This window comes from Phoxinus phoxinus, assembly GCF_949152265.1.
Source record: "Phoxinus phoxinus genome assembly, chromosome: 5".
NCBI lineage: Eukaryota > Metazoa > Chordata > Actinopteri > Cypriniformes > Leuciscidae > Phoxinus > Phoxinus phoxinus.
The window spans coordinates 25,864,727-25,887,687 of NC_136880.1; the positions used below are offsets into that span (position 1 = coordinate 25,864,727).

A 22,961-nucleotide genomic window follows, 5' to 3' on the forward strand; every position below is an offset into this window, starting at 1 on the left:
TGCAACACGTTCCAATATTTGCTCTGACATTGCTGTCCTTGTTTTAGATGTAAAGACTTCAAATTCTGTATTCAATTCAAGATTGCAGAGTATTCATCAGATATCCTATTATTATTATTATTATTAAATAATTTCAAAAGGGTCCATATGGGTTTCAAAGTTTCTAATATGAGAAGGTTGCCATCTGCAGGCTAACATCCAGTTTGGTTACCAGTGAAGCAGCAGTTTGTTGGCTAAAATGACGCTACTCACTGCTACTGTCATGTTATATTCAAAGCTGGCGTGTTGGGGGTGGGGTTGGAACATTGTCCTGGGCCCTGATGAGGGGGCCCTACTGTGGTCTTTTATGGTATAGCCAACCCATTGGGCCTGAAGAAGGGGAGGCCCACCCATTAAACTTTTTCCAAGGCACATACATTTTAGTGACAGTGCCAAGTATAGTAGCACTAAACAAAGATGATAAGTGAATGACTCTTATTCTGACCTAAGTACATGGTTAGTAACTCTATAATATGGTGAATTCAGTCAAGTAAATTAGGCCACCTTTTGCAATCTCAATGACAAAAAAAGTGGCTTACTTTAAGGGACAAAATCTCAAAATATTTCCTTTTTATAATAATTTGTGGGTGAACAATGCAATGCATCATGCATAGAACAATATTTAAATGTGCTAGAAGTGGTCCAAGTTAATAAATACAATAATACATTTCAAAATGTATTTAAAGGTGTTCTTTTTTGGCCATAGTTATGTTTAGATCTTGCATTTAATAACGGCTGATAATGTTTAACCATATAAAATTCCTTAATAATAGGCTGCCTACTTCCAAGACTGTGCCTGTTCATAGTTTCTTCCGACATTATTATAATCCTACTGTTCTTAGCCTATAATATATCTTAGCAATGCGTCTGGTAAAACTGTTTTTCCCTTTGACTGAACACTGTACAGCTTCGTCCTTTTCGTTGCTGATAATGGTGGGTTCAAGCACAGGTCACTCTTCAACTTCATTTTTCATGGCAACAGGGAAAAGTTTTCACAAACTTTTTTCGACCGCCTTTCCAGATTGACAGCTCTTCTGTCCAACCCCGCTCTCCAAGGACAAGTGAAGTCCCGCCCACACTCGGCGCTCAGAGTCGTTTGACTAATCAGAGAGCGACAATTCCTCCTCCGCCATTTTGTAAGGATATAAGATATACTAGCAGGTCTACCTCCCGTCTACGACAACCTGTAGTTTTGTGTAGTGCCATGGACGGGTAAGTTGAAAACATCTTCATTCCAATTATGATACCCTTTTAACACGATTTTTCGTTGGATGTTTGATACATTGTGGTGACATAATACATTATACACGTTTAAATTGTGTTAAATGACGTAAAATGAAGTGGAAATGGTGATTTTTGACTCGTCTCTGCCGCTCTTAATGTCTCCCGTGCCGGAAGAGCCCAAAAGTTGAACCAAACTGACCAACAACCTGTTGCAAGTAGTCTAGATGAGACAGTTTTATGAAACGCAAGCGAGCATAAGTTACTCTGTTTTTTTTACCTAACTGGCAAGACGAAAATATCAAATAGACCTTGTAACGCACAGAAGAGACAGAACAGCCACTATTTGGCAACCAACGTGTCTCAGTTTCCGCATTGTTGTTGGGTGGCTAGCTAATTACCTGCTAGCCTGCTAAACCGATACCAGTTCAACTTTATTGTAGCTTCACTCTATGCATGTTCGATGCACGTTAAATAACGTTATATATTTTTTTCAATCAGTACTAAGTAAGTTTAATACGCGACGCGTACAATGGTCCGATTACAGTAACTGTTTTCTATAATGACGCGTTGAACATTTCAGCTGCGTTTGCACTGGCACAAAAATACGCTTTTTTTAATCCCATTTGAGACAGATCAGAATTTGTTGTACAAATGAAAACACACAAATCCCAAATAAATCATTTTTGAACCCGTTATGAGACACTTCCAAATGTGTGTTTTTTTTTTAAATCCCATATCTGGACATTTGACCAACGTATAAACTCAAATATTAAATTTCCATTGGAATTCCAAGCCACAACAATGCGAGTTCGACACGTTTGCCCACACATATCGCTTTTTAAAATGTCGTATTATGAAGCAGAATTTCCTGTCCGAGCTCGAACTATTGATGTGGAAAATTCATAGAGATTGTGCACATGTAAACATTCAGGAGCATAAAAACATGTTTTCAACCTCTAACGTTACCCCCTGAATTATTTTAATAAAATAGCTTCGCTACTGAAAGCTGCATTATATTTCCAGTAACAAGGTGATAACTTTCACAATTAGCCTAACGTTACATAGAGACGCTGTAGAAAACGCAGGTATCTTCATCAGACTTTATTGCTGACTCAAGGTCCAAAAAACCCCCATAAAACAAGAACATTCAAAATTTCAATGCATTATCACAATGCAGTTTATCAACAACTTGGACTGATAATGTGTACTTGTGTAGTACTGACCCTTATATTTGAGAAGCCCACAATAATCTCAATAAAATTAAAAAAAAAATTAAACATTGTAACAATTATACATAAGATTTCATAACACCGCTTGGAAAATATTAACTCTGCACTCAAACATTTCACTTGCACAATGTCATCTAGGTCTCCGTAACACAATTCTCATCATTATAAAGCATCATTATAAACTACTTAAAGCCTCTGCAAACTTGCTGTTCTATAATTTGACCAGAAATGAGCAGTATAAAGTGGTGTTCAAAATGCTTTAAACAATGACATATTATCTCCATCTGATCAAAAACTAGCCTAAACTTGCATAGAAGTATGTTCATTTTTGTTAGTTAGTTGTTAGAATATAACACATGAAAACTACTGTTATTTTTCGGTATATCCGATAAGTCAAATTGTGTGCCGAAAACGTCCATAACCATTTTTAACTTATCCGTGCTGACAAATGGGCTAATCAATCACGGTACCACCTGACGTGAGTTATAAATTAATTATAAAACCACAGCCATTCAAAATCCAAGGATCAACCCTGTAGCATAGTAAAGATTTAAGTGTAAATTAATGTGTAAACCGATATTGGATACCAGTCGTGTCTAAAGTGAATATAAATGGGTGGGACAAAAAATCTGATATGGTCAAATCTGAGCATAATAGACTTGCAGTGTAAACACAGCCTCATTGTTCAGAACTGATCATTAAGGTTGGAACATGTAACGTTTTATTTACGTATTAGAAAAGTATAATAAAATAAAAACATTTAGGCCTATGTTTTGAACTTAATCATTTGCATGAGAATGCTTATTATAAATTTGCACACTATATCCACAAGGGATATTTCACCCTTAAAATTAAGTTCTGTCATTTGTACTTGCTAGTTTCCAAATTGGTAAGACACTATTTCATTCAGTAGAATAGATTTAGGCCGAAAATAGATTTTAGACAGAATGACAGCCTACAATAGAACTGAATGCTGACCGAGACCTTTCATTCGGCCTAATCTCCTTGTGAGAAGGAACAACTTACAAGTTTTAAAACATGATGGTGAATGAATGACAAAATATTGACACAAAATCCTGTTTTTGTCTTCTGCAGCCGGTTAGAGACTGATCTGTATCCTCTGGGATCCAGTTACGTCACTGAAATAGAGTAAGTTTTGCATCTCTTTGATTTAAGTACAAACAGGACTGGTTTTACAGCATTATCAACTGAATCTACCTAAAGTATTCAAGAAATGTTCTCAAGAGAAGTGTGAAATTGATTGATACCGTCGTTGAGTGGCGTGAAGAGTGGCTTAACAAGCATGCTTTGTTTTACTGTTTGCTTTTATATCAGGTTGCATCCTAGAAGGTGTGCCTGAATTGCAACTCTTGTTTTGTACAACAGCAGCTTGTAGTTCCTGCTGGGCCTGTTTGCATGACATTTGTGAACCAATCAGAAATTAGTTTTTGTACACCTATTGTACTGAAGCCCTGTTCACACAGAATGACAATCTTTAAAATCATGCCAAGTCTCTGTATCCAACTGTATCTGGCAACAGGCCCATGTCTGCACTCACATAGGTAGTTGCCGCATTGTTACTGTTTATTTGCATGATCTTGAGCTCTTAACAGACGTAGGCCTACATTTTCAGTGAGTTGCAGAATTTGTTGGCAACGCACAGTGACTTGGTGAAATACACTAATGAAATGAAGAAAATTATTCAAATGAAAATGCATCCTGTCTTATTTTCTAAATTCATGTTAAAGGCTATATCTTTAATCCATACATGTTTTTTTATTATTATCTTTATTAAATAAGTCATAACTTAATCTTCTGGTGAAATGACTACTTTCTGATGGTATTTGTTGGACTTCTCCAATCATGTAGTCTGCTAAAAAAATTACCAAGCTCACATTCAGTTTTGCCCACATTCAGTTTTGCCCTCATCCAATCAACAATTGATGGGTAGAAGCAACTCTCTGCTCTACATCTTTCTTTAATAGTCCGTTTCACTTTTTCACAATATGGAAGAAAAAATGTTTTTCCAGCTTCCGTTACATAGCAAGCATACTTTAAGAATTGCATAGCCCTATATCTGTTGCTGAATTTATCAAATGTGATTGAGCCTCTGATTTCTAATTTCTGTTTAATGCTCTTTTTTTTTTTATAGCAGTGTCCATGATCTAACGGTCGGCACAAAGGTATGTCTGTTTTCTTTAAAAAAAAAAAAAGTGATAATCTCTGACTTGCAAATGTGTAAAGTTGGTTTCCCTGTTTGGTTGATGTGGGTGTTCAGTAACAATATTAGTTTGGGTTGTATGTCTGGTTTTAGAGGTTGTGCATTCCTCCTTTTTGTCTAAATTGCTGAGACGGAGGGAACTTCTCTAAATGGTTGAGTCTGAAATACTTCTCCCATTTGCATTTGATCCTTCAACTGTAATTATTCTGGTCAAAGGGCGTCTGCTGTTTAAACAATCACTGTGATAACTGACCCAAAGGTGAAAGAAGTAGCCTACACTCAAATCTTGATGTTCTGTAGGCAATTCAGAAATGGCGACCTGGAGGATATTGTTTCTACTTTTTATATTTTGCTACTTAAGATTTTGCTAAATAGTTGCACCGTACAATATTGCTCTTTTCACACTCATTTGGATGTTTGTACATGGAGACTGCCTGCTGTTGTTTCCCCTGATGTCTTTCACACATGTGAGGAGTAAAGCTGTAGTAGATGAAGTCGGAGTCCGAGCACTAATTACTGTGGTTGGAATGCTGTGCTTGCATTCCTGTCTCCCTGACCTCCTTATTCAACACAGACTGTGCTCTCACCCTGAAGGCTTGCACTTTGTCAATGGATGTAAACATGTTGGCACCTGCATGTCTTAAGCTCCTAGAGACCAGTGTGGGAGTCATGGTTCTCGGCTCCTTTTTTCCTTTCCTATGCGAGCACTCAAACTGCAATGCCCCGCAGTTAAAAATAAAGGAAGGAAATGCTGTAGTTGGGTGGATGTCTCGCCCCGAAAACAATGGATGGTTCAACCAGAGAAGGCTTTCCTGTCATAACTGTTTTATAAAAGTGATGTTGAAACTTGACTCCTGTAGGATTTAGCTGGGAGGCATGTGGCTTTTTCCTTTTTCTTTTAAAGGAAATGCTGTGCCACGTAAACAGTATTAAGTTATTTTCCCCTTTCTTTTTGACTGTTTATTGTAGGCTGCTTATTGAGCCTTAGGCTGTATTTAAGGTAAACATTTATCCAGGGTGTGGTAAAGTGCTCTTGAGGCTGTTTGTAGTGGACCATAGGGGAAAAATCAGCCCGAGGACCAGGCGATCAGCTTTGTTAACAATACTTTCTTTTGGGCTAGACAGAACACACATTGTGGTAATGGAGTGTAAAGGCTTTGGCTTATCCAGCGCATGTGACCACTTCAGCAGAGACTTGCCATTTGAAGTGGTTTATTAAGAGAGTGATGCTGAATGATTTGCTCATTGCTCCATTGGCCAGCCAAGTGGCTCCAGCTTGGCCTTGAGTGAGCGACTTTGTGTTAGTGTTATGGCAGGACACAGCTGCCTCTGTTTACATTTCTCTCTTTCTTTGTTCTGCTTTTTACCAGCAGCGAACAGTGTAGTGATCTCTTGTGCTTAGATGCTGATGTTGTAGTAATTGTAACCATTAGGCAATGAGTTTATTTTTATTTTATTTTTTTAATTTTGGAAATGTTCCAATTGGATCATATTAATTTTGTAATCAGACTGGTTTGGCGCATGCTTATCTTTGTCACATAAGTTTCTATAGGCTAATACTATGTCAGATGACAATTTGTTACCTTTTTGTCGTTAATGCACTGATGTAGCTGATTCACATCTTGTCAGTGTTTAGGGTCTTCTGGGTTTGGTGGTTTGAGTGTCCTATTTTGCAAACCTTATAAATGTGTCCTGCTTAATGAACCACTTCCCTTTTCTTTTCAGAGGGGATCTGACGAACTCTTTTCCTCCTGCATACCTAACGGACCTTATATAATGAGCTCTGGAGCAGGTAGGCATTTATGACTGTGGGTTTATACACTACTGTTCAAAAGCTTTGGGTCAGTATGAATATTTTTTTTATTTTTTTGATATATACAAAAGATTATCAAATAAATTCTGTTAAATTATAGCCCGGCAATATATTTGAAATATTATGTCCAACTTTACCTGCATACATAGTACATTCATGCAAGGTAATGTATGCTATATAGTAAATCTCGGCAGTTTATAATGCTGCAAAATGTAAACTATATTATTGCCCAGATCTAATCTGCTCTAATGCAGGCATAACAATATGAGTGAATTATAAACCTTGACTTTTTGTGTAATGTGAAAAGTTTTTTAGAAATAAAATTGACTTGAAAAAACTACATTTTAAAATGGAAATGTTTATTTTAAATGGAGAGTAATCTTTCACAATTTTACTGTTTTTACCATTTTTATTTTTACATAAATGCAGCCTTGATGAACATGAGACTTCTTTCAAAAACAAATCTTATGGACCTCAAACGTTTGAAAGTTAATGTACATGTATTTGGATTCTTAAGTATGAAATTAAATTGAGATGCATTCTTTTTGTCAGCGAATGGTAATGACAGCAAGAAGTTCAAAGGGGACATCAGGAGCCCTGGCATTCCTTCAAGAGTGATACATGTACGCAAACTGCCAAATGACATAAACGAAGCAGAAGTAATTTCTTTGGGGCTTCCCTTTGGAAAAGTGACTAACCTTCTGATGCTGAAAGGAAAGAACCAGGTAAAGATCACTGCTGCCTTTCATTTCCCTCAAAATATGATTATACCCCGCTTTGAAATGTACATCATCGGGCCTTTCCTTATTGTGTTATCTCCTCACAGGCCTTCCTGGAGATGAACACCGAGGAGTCAGCCCAGACCATGGTCAGCTACTACTCCTCTGTCACCCCTGTCATCCGCAACCATCCGATCTACATGCAGTATTCCAATCACAAGGAACTGAAGACTGACAACTCACCCAACCAAGTTGTTAGTACAAATTACATCACATTAGACATTAAATCAAGGGTAATTACTCAATATAAATAACTCTTCACGAATGATAATGCATACTTGTGCCCTGCCCCCTCCATTCCCATAGAGAGCACAGGCAGCACTGCAGGCGGTGAATGCGGTCCAGACAGGAGGCATGTCTTTGAGTGCTGTTGATGGAGCAGGTATGGGCAGCCAGAGCCCTGTGCTGAGAGTTATTGTTGAAAACCTCTTCTACCCAGTTACTCTTGATGTCCTTCACCAGGTACTGACTGTCCTTCAAATTAAATTGAAACATTAATTTATAGTCCTTAAGTAATGGAATAATACCAGTAATAATAATAATATAATAAAATTAACTATTACCTCATCCTCCCAGATCTTCTCAAAGTTTGGGACTGTTTTGAAGATCATAACATTTACCAAAAACAACCAGTTCCAAGCACTGGTTCAGTACTCGGATGGAATGACTGCACAGCATTCAAAGCTGGTGAGTGGCATAATGGATCAATATATTTATGGATGAATGGGCAGCTAAATCCCTTCTGAACCATGTAATCATTTGGCTTAACATTCAACAGTCTTTGGATGGACAGAACATCTACAATGCCTGCTGTACCCTTCGCATCAGTTTCTCTAAGCTCACCAGCTTGAATGTTAAGTACAATAACGATAAGAGCAGAGACTACACTCGTCCTGACCTACCAACAGGAGACAGTCAGCCCTCCCTCGATGCACAGACGATGGCTGCAGCTGCCTTGTGTAAAACTTAATCATCTACTTTTTTTTTTTTACACTGCTGTTAATGTCATTTTCAACATGAAAAATATCACAAACTGCATTTTCTTTTCTTTTTTCTCAGCTGCTCCTGGTATCATCTCTGCATCGCCATATGGGGCTCATGGTTTCCCACCAACGTTTACCATTCAGCAGGCAGCAGGTCAGTCATAGCCCTCATAATAACTCTCTGTGGATTGCTTTAGCACAGTTTCCCAGCATAGCATCCATGCTGTGTAGTGATGGTTGTCCCTCCTACAGGTCTGTCTCTGCAGGGCATGCCTGCCGGGGCTCTCGCATCGCTTGGTATACACGGTGCTGCGTCAGCCGCCGCTGCTGCTGCTGGACGCCTGAGTTTCTCCAATCTCACTGGGGGAGGAAACAGTGTCCTGCTAGTCAGCAACCTTAACCCTGAGGTTAGTGCCATTTTGAATGGTTTAGATTCACTTAGCCTTTAATTCATTAGCCTACAAGCCATACTCCATTTTGGTTGGTAGAACTGTAAAAATAGAGAAATGTTGGAAGGAAATAAAAATAGATGGCATATGGTGACTTCATATATACCAAATACTTAATATATGTGTAGCTCATCAAACCATGTGATGTGTTTATGACTGTGGAGGCTCATTTGACTTCTGTACAAACATGCATGTCAACCGTTTCTTAATATTTGTTGACCCTTGTCTGAAGCCATCTGAAACATTTCATTTCTAGTATTCCTTTAGAGCTATGAATATATATTGTCTCTATCTTTCCTGTATTTCATTGTTAATCTTCTCCTTTCTTTATTTATTGCCTTAGTGTTCCTATAGTGAAAAGCATTTTAATTTAGCAAGTTCTGCTGACTGGCACACTACATTTTTCTTTGTGTATACTGACCTTGTTTTTTACTTCCTTTTTCTTGTTTCTCTCCCTCCCCATTCCCCTTCCCCCTTTTATTATTTTAAATACTTTGACCTGGAATCTTTTGCCAACTGACTGCACCACTTTTGTTTTTTGTAATAATTTAAACTCCCTACCCACCCAAACAATATGATTCCCTATTCACACCAATGCTGGATACATAAACAATTTGTTTTTCTACTGTGCAACCAACCAACACACAACATCCCCACACTACATTGTCGGATATCCTCCTTTACTTCTACCCTTCCCCCACCTTTCCATCATGAACAATATCACCCACCTTCATGATCCTACCACCGTTTTTCGCCATTCCTGTGGAACTGCCTCGCTGTGGACATGTTCAACCTCCACTGTCCTGCCTCCGATCTTTTCCTGTCCCTTCCTCCCTACGCTGCCTTCCTCTGCTGTCTTAAGAGCGTTACGCCCCAATGCCTCTTTATTCTTTTCGGTATGTTATCATTGGCATCTCCTTTTTTATTACCTTTTTGTTTTTCATATTTTAACTTCATCTAAGATGTGTACTTTGGTTTGTGACGTGGAGTTTTAAAGAATTGTTGGGCTACTTCATTTGGCGAATGCTAAATATCTATTGCAATTGGCTAAATTGTTAAATATTGTGTTTATAACTGTTGTGTAGTTTAAACTGCTCTTAGCCACATGACTCTACAGTCAATTTGAGAGCCAATTTTGTTGAAACTCATTGCTAATTTTAAATGCCATACCCTCTTAATAAGCCATATTGAATACTGCATTTAATCTTAAGGAAGTTATTCGATTCCCTGTATGTTTAATCAATGGTTAACGTGCAAATTTCCCGCAGTCCTAAATGTAAGATTACTTTAGTAAATTGTGTTTGTTGTGAAGTAATTATACATTCATGAATGTAGAAAGCCGGGTCCAGTAGTAATGGGTCACAATAAAAATTTAGTCTGTTTGCTCCTGTAATACATGTCTTGGCTATAAAATTACCTCATTGTATAGATATTTAATTGAAATATTGAGTGTTTGGTTAAGAAAATGGTAATCAATTGTCCTGTATTACAGTAGTCGAGTCCTTATGTAGCTACTGCTATCTTTTGTTAGGTGTGTATGGTGACGTCATGAGAGTGAAGATCCTTTTCAACAAGAAGGAAAATGCTTTGGTGCAGATGTCTGATGGAACCCAAGCCCAGCTAGGTATTTATAAAGGTCTTTTAACTTTTGAGCAACTTTCCTAGGAAGCAACACCAACCTATCTTGCCCCTTTTTAGCCATGAGCCACTTGAACGGGCAGAAACTGTATGGTAAGGCTTTGCGGGCCACTCTTTCCAAACACACCACGGTACAGTTGCCACGTGAAGGCCATGAGGATCAGGGGCTCACCAAGGACTACAGCAACTCTCCTCTTCACCGCTTCAAAAAGCCAGGCTCCAAGAACTACTCCAACATCTTCCCTCCTTCCTCTACTCTCCATCTCTCCAACATCCCGTGAGTCGACCAAACTAACACCTGTTAGTAACACCTCTGTTTTGGCTTCTTTAGCACTGCTTTATTCAATGTCATTTTTTTTTCTCTTCTTAGTCCTGCTGTCACTGAGGATGATCTCAGAGGATTGTTTCTAAGTGCAGGAGCTGTGGTTAAGGCCTTCAAGTTTTTCCAGTAAGACCTTTTACAGATTTGATTTCTAAAGATTGTCACGGTATTTCCTGGAAGTTTTAAAATATTGTGTTAATCCTTTCAGGAAAGATCGTAAAATGGCTCTCATCCAATTGGGCTCTGTGGAGGAAGCAATTGAGTCTCTGATCAAATTTCACAATCACGACCTGGGAGAGAACCATCACCTCAGAGTGTCCTTCTCCAAGTCCACCATCTGATGGAGGCTGTTTTGTTTTAAAGAGGTTGAAAGGACTGTCACTTTAGACCAAACTGTAAGCCTTCCACAATTTATATCACTGTGGAAAAATGTTTTCCACAACACACACTTGATCATTCCTTTAATTATATCTATATATTCACACATGTATGTCTATTTTGTAATTCCACTTTAAACCAGTAGACCAGAGGAACTCTTCAACCCAACGTGGCTTGGGTTTTAATAGTACGTTTTCTCAGACGGTTTGTTTCATGACTTAGTTCATTGTTGGCACACATCGGTTTTGGATCATAGATGCTGCATAGTTTACACTTGTGCCTCTGCGGAAATCCGCACCCCTTCAGGTTGCACACGCAAAGCCTTGTTTCGTTTGTTGAACCTGTAATTAACCTTTTCGAACCTATTCCCTATTTGCCTTTCCAAAAAAAGCAACTGTGCCTTACATGGTGCTTTAAGTTTATCTTCTTAATGGCCTTGGTAATATTTTGATGTTTTTTACATTAACCTCAAACTTAAAAAAAAATAAAAAAAAAACCCTTCCTGCTGTTCCTAGGGTGATCCTCATTTAAATTTGACTAGTGAAAACAAGAATGTTTTCTGCTAAATTAAGTTTATTAACAGGCTTTGGTTTTGTACCGGACTGTCACAGCTTATTTTGCATATAGTTATTCAAAATGTGGATCTTTTCCTTATGTACCGTATGTAAGATATTCTATAATCTATAGTTTCATTCCTTTTTATTTAGTCACAAATACTTCTATACTGTCAACTCTTTAGGCTTTGGCCCAGTGTGTTCTCTGTGCCTAGACTGTTATATTCTCAGTTTAGTTGGCAGGGGGGGGGGGACGCTTTATAATTTCCCTATTTTACCCTTTTTCCTTATGGGTTTTGTCAATTATGAAACCGCTTGGAACCAAACCAGAGTTCACTGATTTTTACATAATTTTTGATTGCTCTGCGTGTGGCAAAATAATTTAGTTGTTCTGTTATCTAGTTCACAAGTGTTTTAATGAACATGTAAATTTGGACCTTCAAAAACACTTTTTTTGGGGGGGTCTCTTACTGTCACTTGCCATTTATGTTCAAGAATATTTTGCATTACAGAGTCTTAAGTTCCTATGTGACGTTTGTGTGAACCGAGACACCTGTGACAAGACTTTGGATTGTTTTTGGCACTTCTGTGTTGGGGAGGGGGGAGGGGTTGGGAAACATTAAGGCTGCGGTCTTTTCGACACATCCATTTCATGTTGTTTGTGGCAAAAGTCCTAATGCTCAGACATTCCCTTTTACCTTTGAGCTTGTACTTGTAATCTTTCCTCTTTTTTTGCCTTTGCAATTAATATTTGCGTGGGTGAGTGAGTTTTTTTTTTCTTCCTGAAGAGTAGCATGATGGACCAAAGCATCTTCCCTGTACTGCCAGACAGTTTTTTATATTTCTTATTGAAGTGTATCCTACTGTGCAGCAATATTCTGTTTCATTGACCGCTTTGATTTCAGTGAGCAGAGGCAAAAAGTTTAGAGGCCTTATCTTTATATTATTGCCTTTTGTTTACAAGAAGCAACGCAAGACCTTAAAAGAATATATTACAAATTAGACAAGTCATTGTGGGCTTTTTTTGGTCTAAAGCATGGATCAAATCATTATTTCTGTTGTCAGAACAGAACCAAACAAAAGTCTTAAAGTAACGACAGAGCTCCTTTCTATTGCGTTATATAGATACTACTTTCTATTGCGTATATAGTTATACTTGTTTTTCCCACTATGGATGTAATGTTGAGAAATGGAGTGGGTGAGGGCTACTGTATATATATTTTTTGTTTTGTACCAGTAATTGAAATCAGCATAATTTCTGTGTCAAACATGTATATTTTGATAAGGTAATAGCAGACATTCAGCTCATTGTAGAGCCTTCCTTTTTTATTACAAAATATTAAAAAGATTCCAACACGTGTTTGAACATGTAATTGCCCTCTTGAAAACATAACCTTCTTTTGATATAGATGCTCATACTTTTCTGTCTCCAATAAATCTTTCTGTTTCTTGCTTTCATCTTTGTCTTTTTTTTTCTTTTCTGAAATTATTAAACATCTTGATCTTTTCACATTCTACATTTGTTTGCTCTGTCAGTCATGTGGTTAACAATCTCTCTTTTCAACCTTCCTGCATTTGGGAGACCTCAAATAACTCACTGGTTTCACTAACTTGTTTCCTACCATCTGTTTGCTCTTTAGATATAGAATGAGATCAATTTATGAATTACTTTAATTTCGATGAGAAGCTATTTGAATTCTTGGAGTTGCTTCAAGTGACTCAATTAAAAAATTTTATGATTGTAATGTTCAAAATGAGTTTGTGTATGGAATAGCTGGAGATACAATCTGCTGTCTAGACTGAAATATGACAATTCCCCCTGTATAGACCTTATTCAGAGCAGCGCCATGACAGTTATGAAAGCGGGGCTGTGAGGGATGGACTAACCATGCTTTCAATGTCATCCATTTCTTGGAAAGATAATTTTGTAGTGTTTCATCAGCAGAATAATCCAAAAACCCATTAAATAACAGTGCAACCCACTGAAAGCTGGAGCTGCTCTGAATAAGGTCTATTACTGCTTTGATAATTTAGTCTTTTCTCTGCCATTATCAGTAGTAAATGTTTTGGTATGTCTTTATTTTTTTTAACAATATTTACAGTTTTTGATTATTGTTATGCATCAAGTACGAGCAATATGCCAATGCATTTTAAAGTTCAAAGTTTATAGAGAGCCCAATAATTAGGTCTGTATTTTTATGTGTATCTTATCTATACAGTATGTAGCCTACTGACAGGGGCGTAGAATTTAGTAGGGACGCTAGGGACGTGTCCCTACCAATATCTAGTGACATTGATATATCCCTAGCAATAATTTCGATCAAACCTTAAAATATATGTCCCCGTCCCCACCAATTTCGAAATCAAACCTACGCCACTACATGAATGGAAAAGTATCTCGGCTTAATGTTATGTTCTGCTTCTCGTACAGCAGGTGGCGCACTAGTTTAAGATTTAAAAGTGGGTCAGTCCTATATTTTTGTGCCGTTTAGGCAGTGATACTTGTAAAAAAAGTGCGTGTTTTTCTTATTTATTTTTCATAAAGAAATATGGAATGTTTTAAAAGTCGTATAGGTCAAGAACAATAATTTATTAAGTGTAACCCAGCTATTTAATACATTACATTTTTGTAATGTGGTGGCATTACAAAAAAAACATTTAACCAACATGTAATTTTTTAGGTCACATGATTAGACAAGGGTTGTGTTCTGATGATAGCCTCACTTTAGCATCTTTTTTTTCGTACAGCTTTTTAATTTCCTTCTCTACAAATCTTTTTTTTTTCTTGCCAATCTGCCTATCTCTCTCCCCCTTCCCCTTCTCATTTTCTAAAAGCATTGCCTCCTCTCCTCAGAGTCAGAATCCTTGGTATGCATCTGCTGCACATCCCTGCAATCAGGAAGATATACATAAAATATGCAAATGTATTTCATATCCGAATAAATAAATTCAGATGTCCATCCGGTTAGCATCATTGAGGCTTCAGGATTTTATAATGAAGAAAAAGACTGGGCATTGAGTGGGTAAAATTAGCCACTTCATGGCTTCTACAATGTAACTATTTGGTTACCATTTACAATTTTTAAATCTGTAACCTTTAGGAACTCAAAAGGCACAGAATTATAGGAGTTTTGATGTGTTCATAGAATTGTGAGGCAATAGGCAAACTATTTTTCAAGACTTCGAGGATTTGCTTTATTGGATCAGGTGAAGCAGAGAGGCAATGCTGTGTGAGAAAGTTATCTAATAGTCATGTACAAGACTCTGTTTTTAAAATATGTAAATTGTTTAAATTTCAGTAAATTAGTAAGGTATATATAAGCAAGGGAAACATTGAAACTTTTGAGGCATGTTAAATTAAATAGGCTACAGCTAGACTCTTAGCAAACCTTCAAGGGCCCTGAAAAGAGATTTTTTTTTAAAGTACAACAAACTAATAGTTTTTTTTTTTTTTAGACACCAATTGTCTATAGCTAGGCTACTCTATATCAATCTATGTACAGTCCTAGGTTTTGTTAATATACGTTTTAAATCAAGCAACTTTAAACCAAAATCGAAGTTAATGTTTGGGCCATGGATGATGACTACTGTAAAGAGACTGTTTGAGGAAAGATGACCTTAAAATACTTAAGAAAACGACCCAAAGACGCATATGAGCAATGTTGAGACGACAGTAAACGGCAGAGGTGAGTTTGAAGAGAGCTCGTCCAGGCCCCGCCCCCTCCTGAAGGTACACCGCTGATGAGAACTGTCGCACACGAATCAGATTCAGGATGATGAACCGATGAATTATGAAGAAGTGCGCGAGTCAGATGCATTAGAAAGCTTGCGCGGTTTAGTTGATCTAAGCTAAATGTAGACTACACCAGATCCGAAAAGCTAATCCAAAGTGTGAGCACAGGCGGAGATGTTTAAGCCAGAATGGGGCAAAATTGTCTTTGTTCCTCCAGGACAGAGAGGACTCGTGCAAACGGCTTGAGATGTGCGTAGGATCTCTGCTTTTCAACTGGAGTGAGCTAGAAACAACACGATTCCGCCAATAACTAACAGATAACTTGTGCTTATAAGATGAAGCGCTGAAGAAACGCTAAGCAGAAAGGCGTGCGTTACAGACGGGGATGTGTTTCTTGTGTGCTTCTCGAGCAGACCACATGGGGTAGAGGTATCTGGAAGTTGCAGCGCTGCAAACGGGGAGCATCACTGTAGGAGGCTCGAGACGCGCATTATACACTGTCCCGCGTTCAGATGATGGACGGATTTCTGACAGAGCGATAGAAAATGACCGTGGGCCACATTGGAGCCCCCTTGCAGCATAAGAACCAATTGTAATGGATTTCCCCCTAAAAAACATCAACTGTGTGCCGATTAAGAAGTAAGCTGCTACAGAAAGTGATGCTGCTCGTTCTGTCTGAAGGAATGAAAATCGCTCTGGATTACAAGCCTAGTTATGATGTTCAAAACTGCGTGTATACATCCACTCAAGCAAGCGGGTATTTGAAAAATTTTCTGTGAAATAAGCGATCGAGAATCTTCGTTTGGAGGTGAAGACTATAACAACTCAAATGGAGTTGCCACTGGTGGTTTTTACGGTAGTGTGTTGGGTCTCCGTATGGTCGGACGACAGGATCATCTCAGACAGACATGCGGTCTACTGGAACAGTTCAAACTCCAGGTGAGTGTAGGCTACGCTATGGCAAGCTAGCTTAATATTAGTCCTATCGTGTTAGCTGACTTTACATTACGTGTTAGTATTGACTAATTTGCCGAATTCGTTACCATTTAATTAAAAAATGTTTCATACCTAGACCTTTCCGATTATTCCAGTTGTTACTGATACCAGTTTAGTAGGCTAGGCTAGACTGAGTAAAAATGAGTAAAAATATCTATCCTGCATTGTTACTAGTGACATTTTCTCACCAGCTATAATTTGCATTTTGATTTGTCATAATTTTAAAGGCTATTTAAATAATAAGTGTCTAACCAGGAAAATAAGCTAACTTGTAGGCCTACCTTGTTAATAACTAGTAAAACTGAAGGGCCAGCAATAATTGGAATACTTACTAGTTAACTTTGAACAGTTGATTTTATCCTATCAAATGGCACACCTTGCAATTTATTAGTAAGCTACTTGGGTAGAGACTAGTAGCAAATGACCGCTAGGATCTAATTATTAAGCACTAGCAACTAATTGATTAGGTTCTTCGAGTCACAAATTAATTAATTACTAGTCATTAAAATAGGTACAACTTGGTTTTAAGGAATACATGTTAAATTGGCTTGCCATACTCTGTTCAAACCCTGGGCCATAAATCATTACTGCTATAAGGCACAGATGATGGAGATGGGCTTTTCTTGTGTTGAAATGAAAAGTATTCATTTTATGAATTACAAGGTGTAAGTAAGATTGTTGTGTGGACTATAGAATATGCATCATCCACAAAATATTTGTGACTAAGTATGAGTTTAACACTTCTAATCCTCTTAGAAATGTACTCAGGGTTGAAGAAAAAAGCAAGTATCATAATTGCCAGGATTTGTTCACCAATGCTGATGCTGTCAGAGGCACTGTATCATTTACTAAATTAATAGAATAGCAAAACTTGTTAAATGTATATGATGTGGAGAAGATGCCAAATATACTGAATATCATGATATTTTTCAAAAGATTTTGCATGAGCTAAATAATAAAAAAAATGCACATTATTATCATGATGTAGGCTATTTTAGTAAATCAAGAGAGCAGCAACCCCAGATGCTTTCACGGTTTGACTGGTTTTGAAATCATAAGTTCCATGTGAAGTTCCTTGACATTGCTCATTCCTCCTTATTTCAAGGGTATCTGTGAGCAGGGTTCTCTTGCTGGCTTGGAGGGTTTGCTCAGGGGATGTCAGCCTAATGGCTTTTGACATGCAGCTCCTCAGGTAGAGCTTGGCTAGATAAATAAACACGGCGAAGGTGCTCTCACGGCTGAATTAACAAAGTTAAGAGTGGCTGTCTTGCAGTACATCAGTAGTCTGCCGAGGTTTAAAATATTAAAGAGGCTCAGAGGAAGATTTCTTCTCGAGCTGGGAGCATGCTCTTCCACCTCAATGAAATGTAGGGCTGGATTAGAATTTTTTGCATTGAAAAAGCCACCCTGATGCGCTTAATCTTCATCAATCCTTATTTAGCAGGATACTTTACCTTTTTTAACTCTGTAGACGATAAATGTGCAGCGTTAGAGTCTAAAATCCATTTCCCCAGGTTATGATTTTTGAATCGGTAGGCTTTGCTTACATTACGCTCTGAAAAATAAAGGTTTGAAAATGTTTTTTTTTTTTTTTTTTGCAACATGCCATAGAAGAACTGTTTGGTCCCTCAAAAACCTTTTACTGAACAGTTCTTAAAAGAACTTTATTTTTTTTCCATTAGTGAGAGAAGGATTAAAAACTTTTTCACTATAAAGAGCATTGTGTGGAATGGAATGTGAAAGGTTATTCATGGCTGCCATTAAAGGCTTTTATTATTTTTATATGCTGGAATAGTTTTCAGAACTGAAAGAAAAACGCATTTCTTAGACGTGAGTAGCCTGTAACCCTGTTGGTGAACACAAAGAACATGTATTTCTATTATTTTCCAGCTACTCTATCAAAAAGAGACGCACTTACGCCCTACCAAGGGATTGTACCAATCCAAAAAAAAAGAAATCTTAGGGGTCAGCTTTACTTTTCAGCCTATCCTGACCTCCCTTCTAGTCCTCTTGCAGTATTGTAGTCACAATCGAGGTGAGCCTTTTGCAGGGCAATTCACCTTGAGCATTAAAAGCTTGCCGTGAATCATATTTTCTCTCTCTTAAGCTCCCTGTCAGGGGTTTTCTATTGAAGCCCACACTGAAAAGAAGATGGACATCCCCTCAATGCCAATATGCTTGTCCTCTTGGGGGTCCAGATGAAAAAAAGAGAAGATGCCCAGCTCTGTAACCCAAGAGGATGGACTAATCTAATCCTGTGGTTTATCCTTCAAAAGGCCCTCTCTTCTTGAAAGCTTTGAGGTTCTTAACAGAAGTCCCGGCTCATAGCCCCTCGCTCAAGTTGTGCTGCGGTTGGCTGGGGACAGCTCAGTGCTGGATGTTGTCTCTGCCTTCGTAAAGGAAAGAAGAAGAAGAAAAAAAAAAACAAGTGGAGCTGAGGAATCCAGTGCTCACAGTGATTCATAGATGGCTGCTGTCATTATTCCCTTGACAGCTCACACTGCTTTTTTTCTGAGACACTCTGCGGCTGCCTTTTGGGGCCTGCAGTAGTGCTTTCTGTTGGAAGTCCTGGCACAGCAAAGCAACCGAGGGTTATTTGCATGCAGGTTCATCTCTAAATTGTTACCATTATGGAAACAATGAATACGTGAAAAGGTCTTGATGGAAGCCACGAATAGCCCTGGCTCTGAGAAAGGCTATGAATATCTTAAAGTAAATTGCCTGTGCAACATACAATGCTTAGAAGAGTCCAGTTTGCAAGTCATTATATCGGCGTATTGTTATTCGTGATTGAATTTAATTAAACATAACCTCTCCTCTCGTCTGATTGTTTGCTATTAGATGGAGTTGCACAACCATGTCTAATGATTTTGACGATCCACAGCTGTGTTGATGATGATGTAACGGCTTTGAAATACCCATCTTTGAGCTGTCTTTACAACGGGGAGAATCTCAAGCACTCCGGCTCAGATTTTATACGGCACCCTTCAGTTGGTCTAGTCGGTTTTAGGTGGAATTTAATTTTTAAAATGAAACTTATTTATCTCTTCATGCTCATTTGCCTTACGCTGAGATAGCACTCGGATGCTCAGAGGCGTATCAAATTTCCTCTTGTCAGACAAAGCAGGTAGAAGCTCAAGTAGCCGTTCGCACAGTACAGAGGTTTGATGCTCATGTTCTGATTTGTTATTCCTGTCTATCTCAAGTTTACAACCTTTGTGGCTAAAAATGTATTTTCAAGATGTTTTCACCCAGCTGTCTCTGCAGAGATGGTCCCGATATAAGGCCACAGTGCTGAAAGCCTTCACCATATGAATTATGTTTTCAAAACACAGCACTATCCTGTCAGGAAACGGGTGGATTTTAAAAACAGGAATGGCTGTTACGTTTTATTCTTTCCTTCTCTGTTTGAACGTCTCTTTCTGATTTTACAGCACTCTCCAGGTGCTTCACCAGTGACTCATTGTCATATGGGAATATGTCTTGAAATATGTAGGTTCACTGGTTAAAGATTCATCCCCTTTGGTTTTATCATGTGGTTGCAGCGCGTCAGAGTGCACCGTTCTGTTTTCAGTTTTTGCTCTGATTGTTCTGTATTTTCATCCAAATTTTCAACATTAGCAGTGGTAAATATTTATCTTTGCATGGTAAAAGTGTTTTAGTGCTTAAGTTTTCAAGCCCTATTACACCCTAATTACATCTCAGTATCTGATGTGTATTAATGTAGTTTGTGGTTTTCCAAAGGCTTAAACATTTTAGCATTTAGAGCAACAGTGTATGTTTATCTAAGAAAAAACTGAATAAAACATGTTTTTTTAGATAGACATGGTCTAAATCATACTATTACATAAAAGTGATGCCCTTAAACGTTTAAAAATAGCACAAGGTGCAGCTTTAACCCTGGGGCTACAGTAAGACCTGTGGCAAACCACTACATTAATGCATGTTTTTCCACTTTCCACAAGCAATCTGGAGGGAAAAAGACCGTCCTTTTTCCAGTAAACTTTCATAAATCTTTCTCTTTAAATACATAGCAACGGTTGTGGATGTTGCTTTTGCTGTATATCTTGCTTTCAATGCTTGCACAGTATGCTGTGTCTGTCTTGGGAATACAAGTCAAGGAATTTTTCAAGCTGTCGGAGCACTTGCGGCGTTGTGGAACAGAAGCTCGCCATTGTTTTAGGGTGTGCAGTTTCAGACCTGACACATGCTTGTTCAGCAGTCATTGAATAGACCAACTGTATGTGAAATGGGAAAATCAGATTGCAGGATTCCTGTGCTGATGGAATGAGGTTTCTTCTTTTGTGATTTATTTTTGTTAATTATCACTTCTCTGCAGCTTTTACACCTCAGAGCACAAAAGCTAAAAGGGCAATGTACACAACAAATAGGTGCATTTACAGTCTAATGCTGCACAAAGGATGCATAAATGCATTTACATAGGAATTTGCAACGGCAGATATAATAGTAATATGAAATTTCAGGTTTTTCAAGTATTGAATTGTTAATGTAGAAATATGAAATGATTTGAAAAATATAAAATGAAAAAAAATATCTTAAATGTATACTCATGGCAATGACAAATGGTATAGTTCACTTAAAAATTAAAATTCTCTCATCATTTATGTATCACCGATACATATCAGGGTTGGGTATCGTTTGAATCTTAGCGATTCCGATTCTGCTTATCGATTCCTAGTTTCGATTCCAATAAGGGAAAAAAACGTAGTTATCATTCTTTTTGCATAACAGCTGAATATCATGAACAAAAGTAAGCAGGCTAAAGAACACTTTAGGAACTTTGCCTATGGTTTTAAAATACCATAGCAAAAACAACTAGCCTGACTAATATACATTTCAAGCATTATTAAAGACAAGTAAACACTCTAATTAAATAAGTACAAATAAATTAGCATTAGCACAAACAACTGAACAAAGATACAAATAAAATACTTAAAAAAAAAAAAAAAAAGATTTTCAGGAAACGAAAGTGAACCACTCTTAATTTAAAGTGAACTACTCTTGGATCCAATATCCTGTTACAAATACATTTTCTTTCTCAACTTACCAAAGTGTATAACTTTCTTTTTTTGCATAGTCCACAAAGGTGAATTTTTCAAAAAGTGCTTTTTTTTAACCACGTCAAAATCTAAAATTACCACAAAAAAGCACCATAAAAGTAGTCCATATGATAGGCTATATTTTTCAAATAAATGCAGCCTTGGTAAGCATAAGAGACTCACTTCAAAACCAGTAAAAAAAAACATTAGATATACGACATGATGAGCATTTTAGCTTAAAGCTGAACAATATCTGTCTCTTGCATTCCCAGCTAATTAAGTGCTCTCAATAAATTGTGATAATGTCCTTCACTCGTTTTAGGTGAAGAGCGGAATTCATGATAAGGGATCCAATCACTAAATCGGGGACTGAGTGTTTGCAGCTCATCAGACCTCGCTGATTAATGACATCTTAACGGCACTTTGCGCTATCTGCATCATATAATGAAGAGTCTATATATTTCACTAGATGTCCTCAGGCTATTCTGCACAGCACACGGGATTAGTTCCTCCATCCAGCCAGTGTGTTACTTTACATGTATTAAAGAACAAAAAAAAACAAGGTTATAATGCTGTTTTTATCCAGAACATTTGTGATTTCGAGTTTCCTAGAGGATCCACTGTGAGTTAGGTAGCGTGAAGTTCTCATTTCTGTCGCCTTATACCAAGCTATAACTTTCCATTGTGCTCAGCACCGGAAAGTGGTTGTCCTATATCAAGCCCATCGCTGTCTGTGTTTCTCAGCCCCTCGCAGACATGCCCACAGTGGCTCTTAATTAAGAATGTTGTCACAGAATAAAACTTCAACAGATTGGTTATTGATTGAACCTCTTTTCTTGGCAACAGTCTCCAAATCCCCCATGACTTTTTGCCAGCGGCAGCTATTACACACGGGCAGTAGGTACTGCATGTTTAACTCTACCATTATTCTCCAAAGCCATTTTACTTGATTTATTTCTGTTATGTGTGGTTATTTATCAGTGCCTTCTAACTGAGGATTAAAATGGGTTGTAGCATAATTCCTAAATACATTACACACAGTTCTGCTTCGGTCTGTGCGTTTAAAGGCAGTTTAAGATATTAACTGAGATAAAAGCCAGATACTAAACCTGTTTGCTGTCCTTAGGCATAGATTTCAGGATGTGGGATGAAATCCCTCCCCGAGGCTTGGTCTCACATATGATTAGGACATTACACTGGTGTGAGATAAGATATCATTTAACATTTGTTTTTTAGACCTTTGGCTATAACCCCAGATCATCTTATTGATTAGCACCTTGATACACTTTTGAGCAAAATTGCAAAAAAGCACCATAAAAGTAGACATCTGTGTTTATATCTGAAATATACACTTTTATCCCTGGACTTCGGTGGTAACTTGAATTATTGTAACAGAAATAATGATACAGAGTGGCTGAAAAGACAGTTTGTGAAGCGGTTTCATACCTCTACATCATAATAATAATAATAATAATAATACATTTTATTTATGAGCGCCTTACGCGTCACTCAAGGACACCTTGCATGCAGATAAAACAAGTAA

General features: G+C 37.7%; 2 protein-coding genes across 3 annotated transcripts in view; both read left to right on the forward strand.

Moving 5' to 3' along the window:
- Positions 1-1,166: 1,166 nt before the first annotated feature.
- On the forward strand, positions 1,167-13,087 carry ptbp1a (polypyrimidine tract binding protein 1a). The gene is made up of 16 exons (XM_079613258.1): positions 1,167-1,251; positions 3,588-3,641; positions 4,645-4,675; positions 6,439-6,505; positions 7,079-7,251; positions 7,353-7,499; positions 7,612-7,767; positions 7,882-7,992; positions 8,084-8,264; positions 8,365-8,442; positions 8,541-8,695; positions 9,600-9,633; positions 10,269-10,361; positions 10,436-10,652; positions 10,746-10,823; positions 10,906-13,087. The coding sequence occupies exons 1-16, from the start codon at positions 1,244-1,246 to the stop codon at positions 11,036-11,038; spliced, it is 1,716 nt and encodes a 571-aa protein (XP_079469384.1). The 5' UTR covers positions 1,167-1,243; the 3' UTR covers positions 11,039-13,087.
- Positions 13,088-15,308: 2,221 nt separating this feature from the next.
- efna2a (ephrin-A2a) overlaps positions 15,309-22,961 on the forward strand; it is a 61,435-nt gene continuing 53,782 nt past the window's right edge. The window contains exon 1 of one of the 2 annotated variants that reach the window (XM_079611960.1): positions 15,309-16,301. In XM_079611960.1, coding sequence (XP_079468086.1) covers positions 16,192-16,301 — 110 coding nt within the window. In that variant the 5' untranslated portion in view covers positions 15,309-16,191. The remainder of the gene's footprint in view (positions 16,302-22,961) is intronic. The other variant, XM_079611961.1, reaches the window with a different exon arrangement.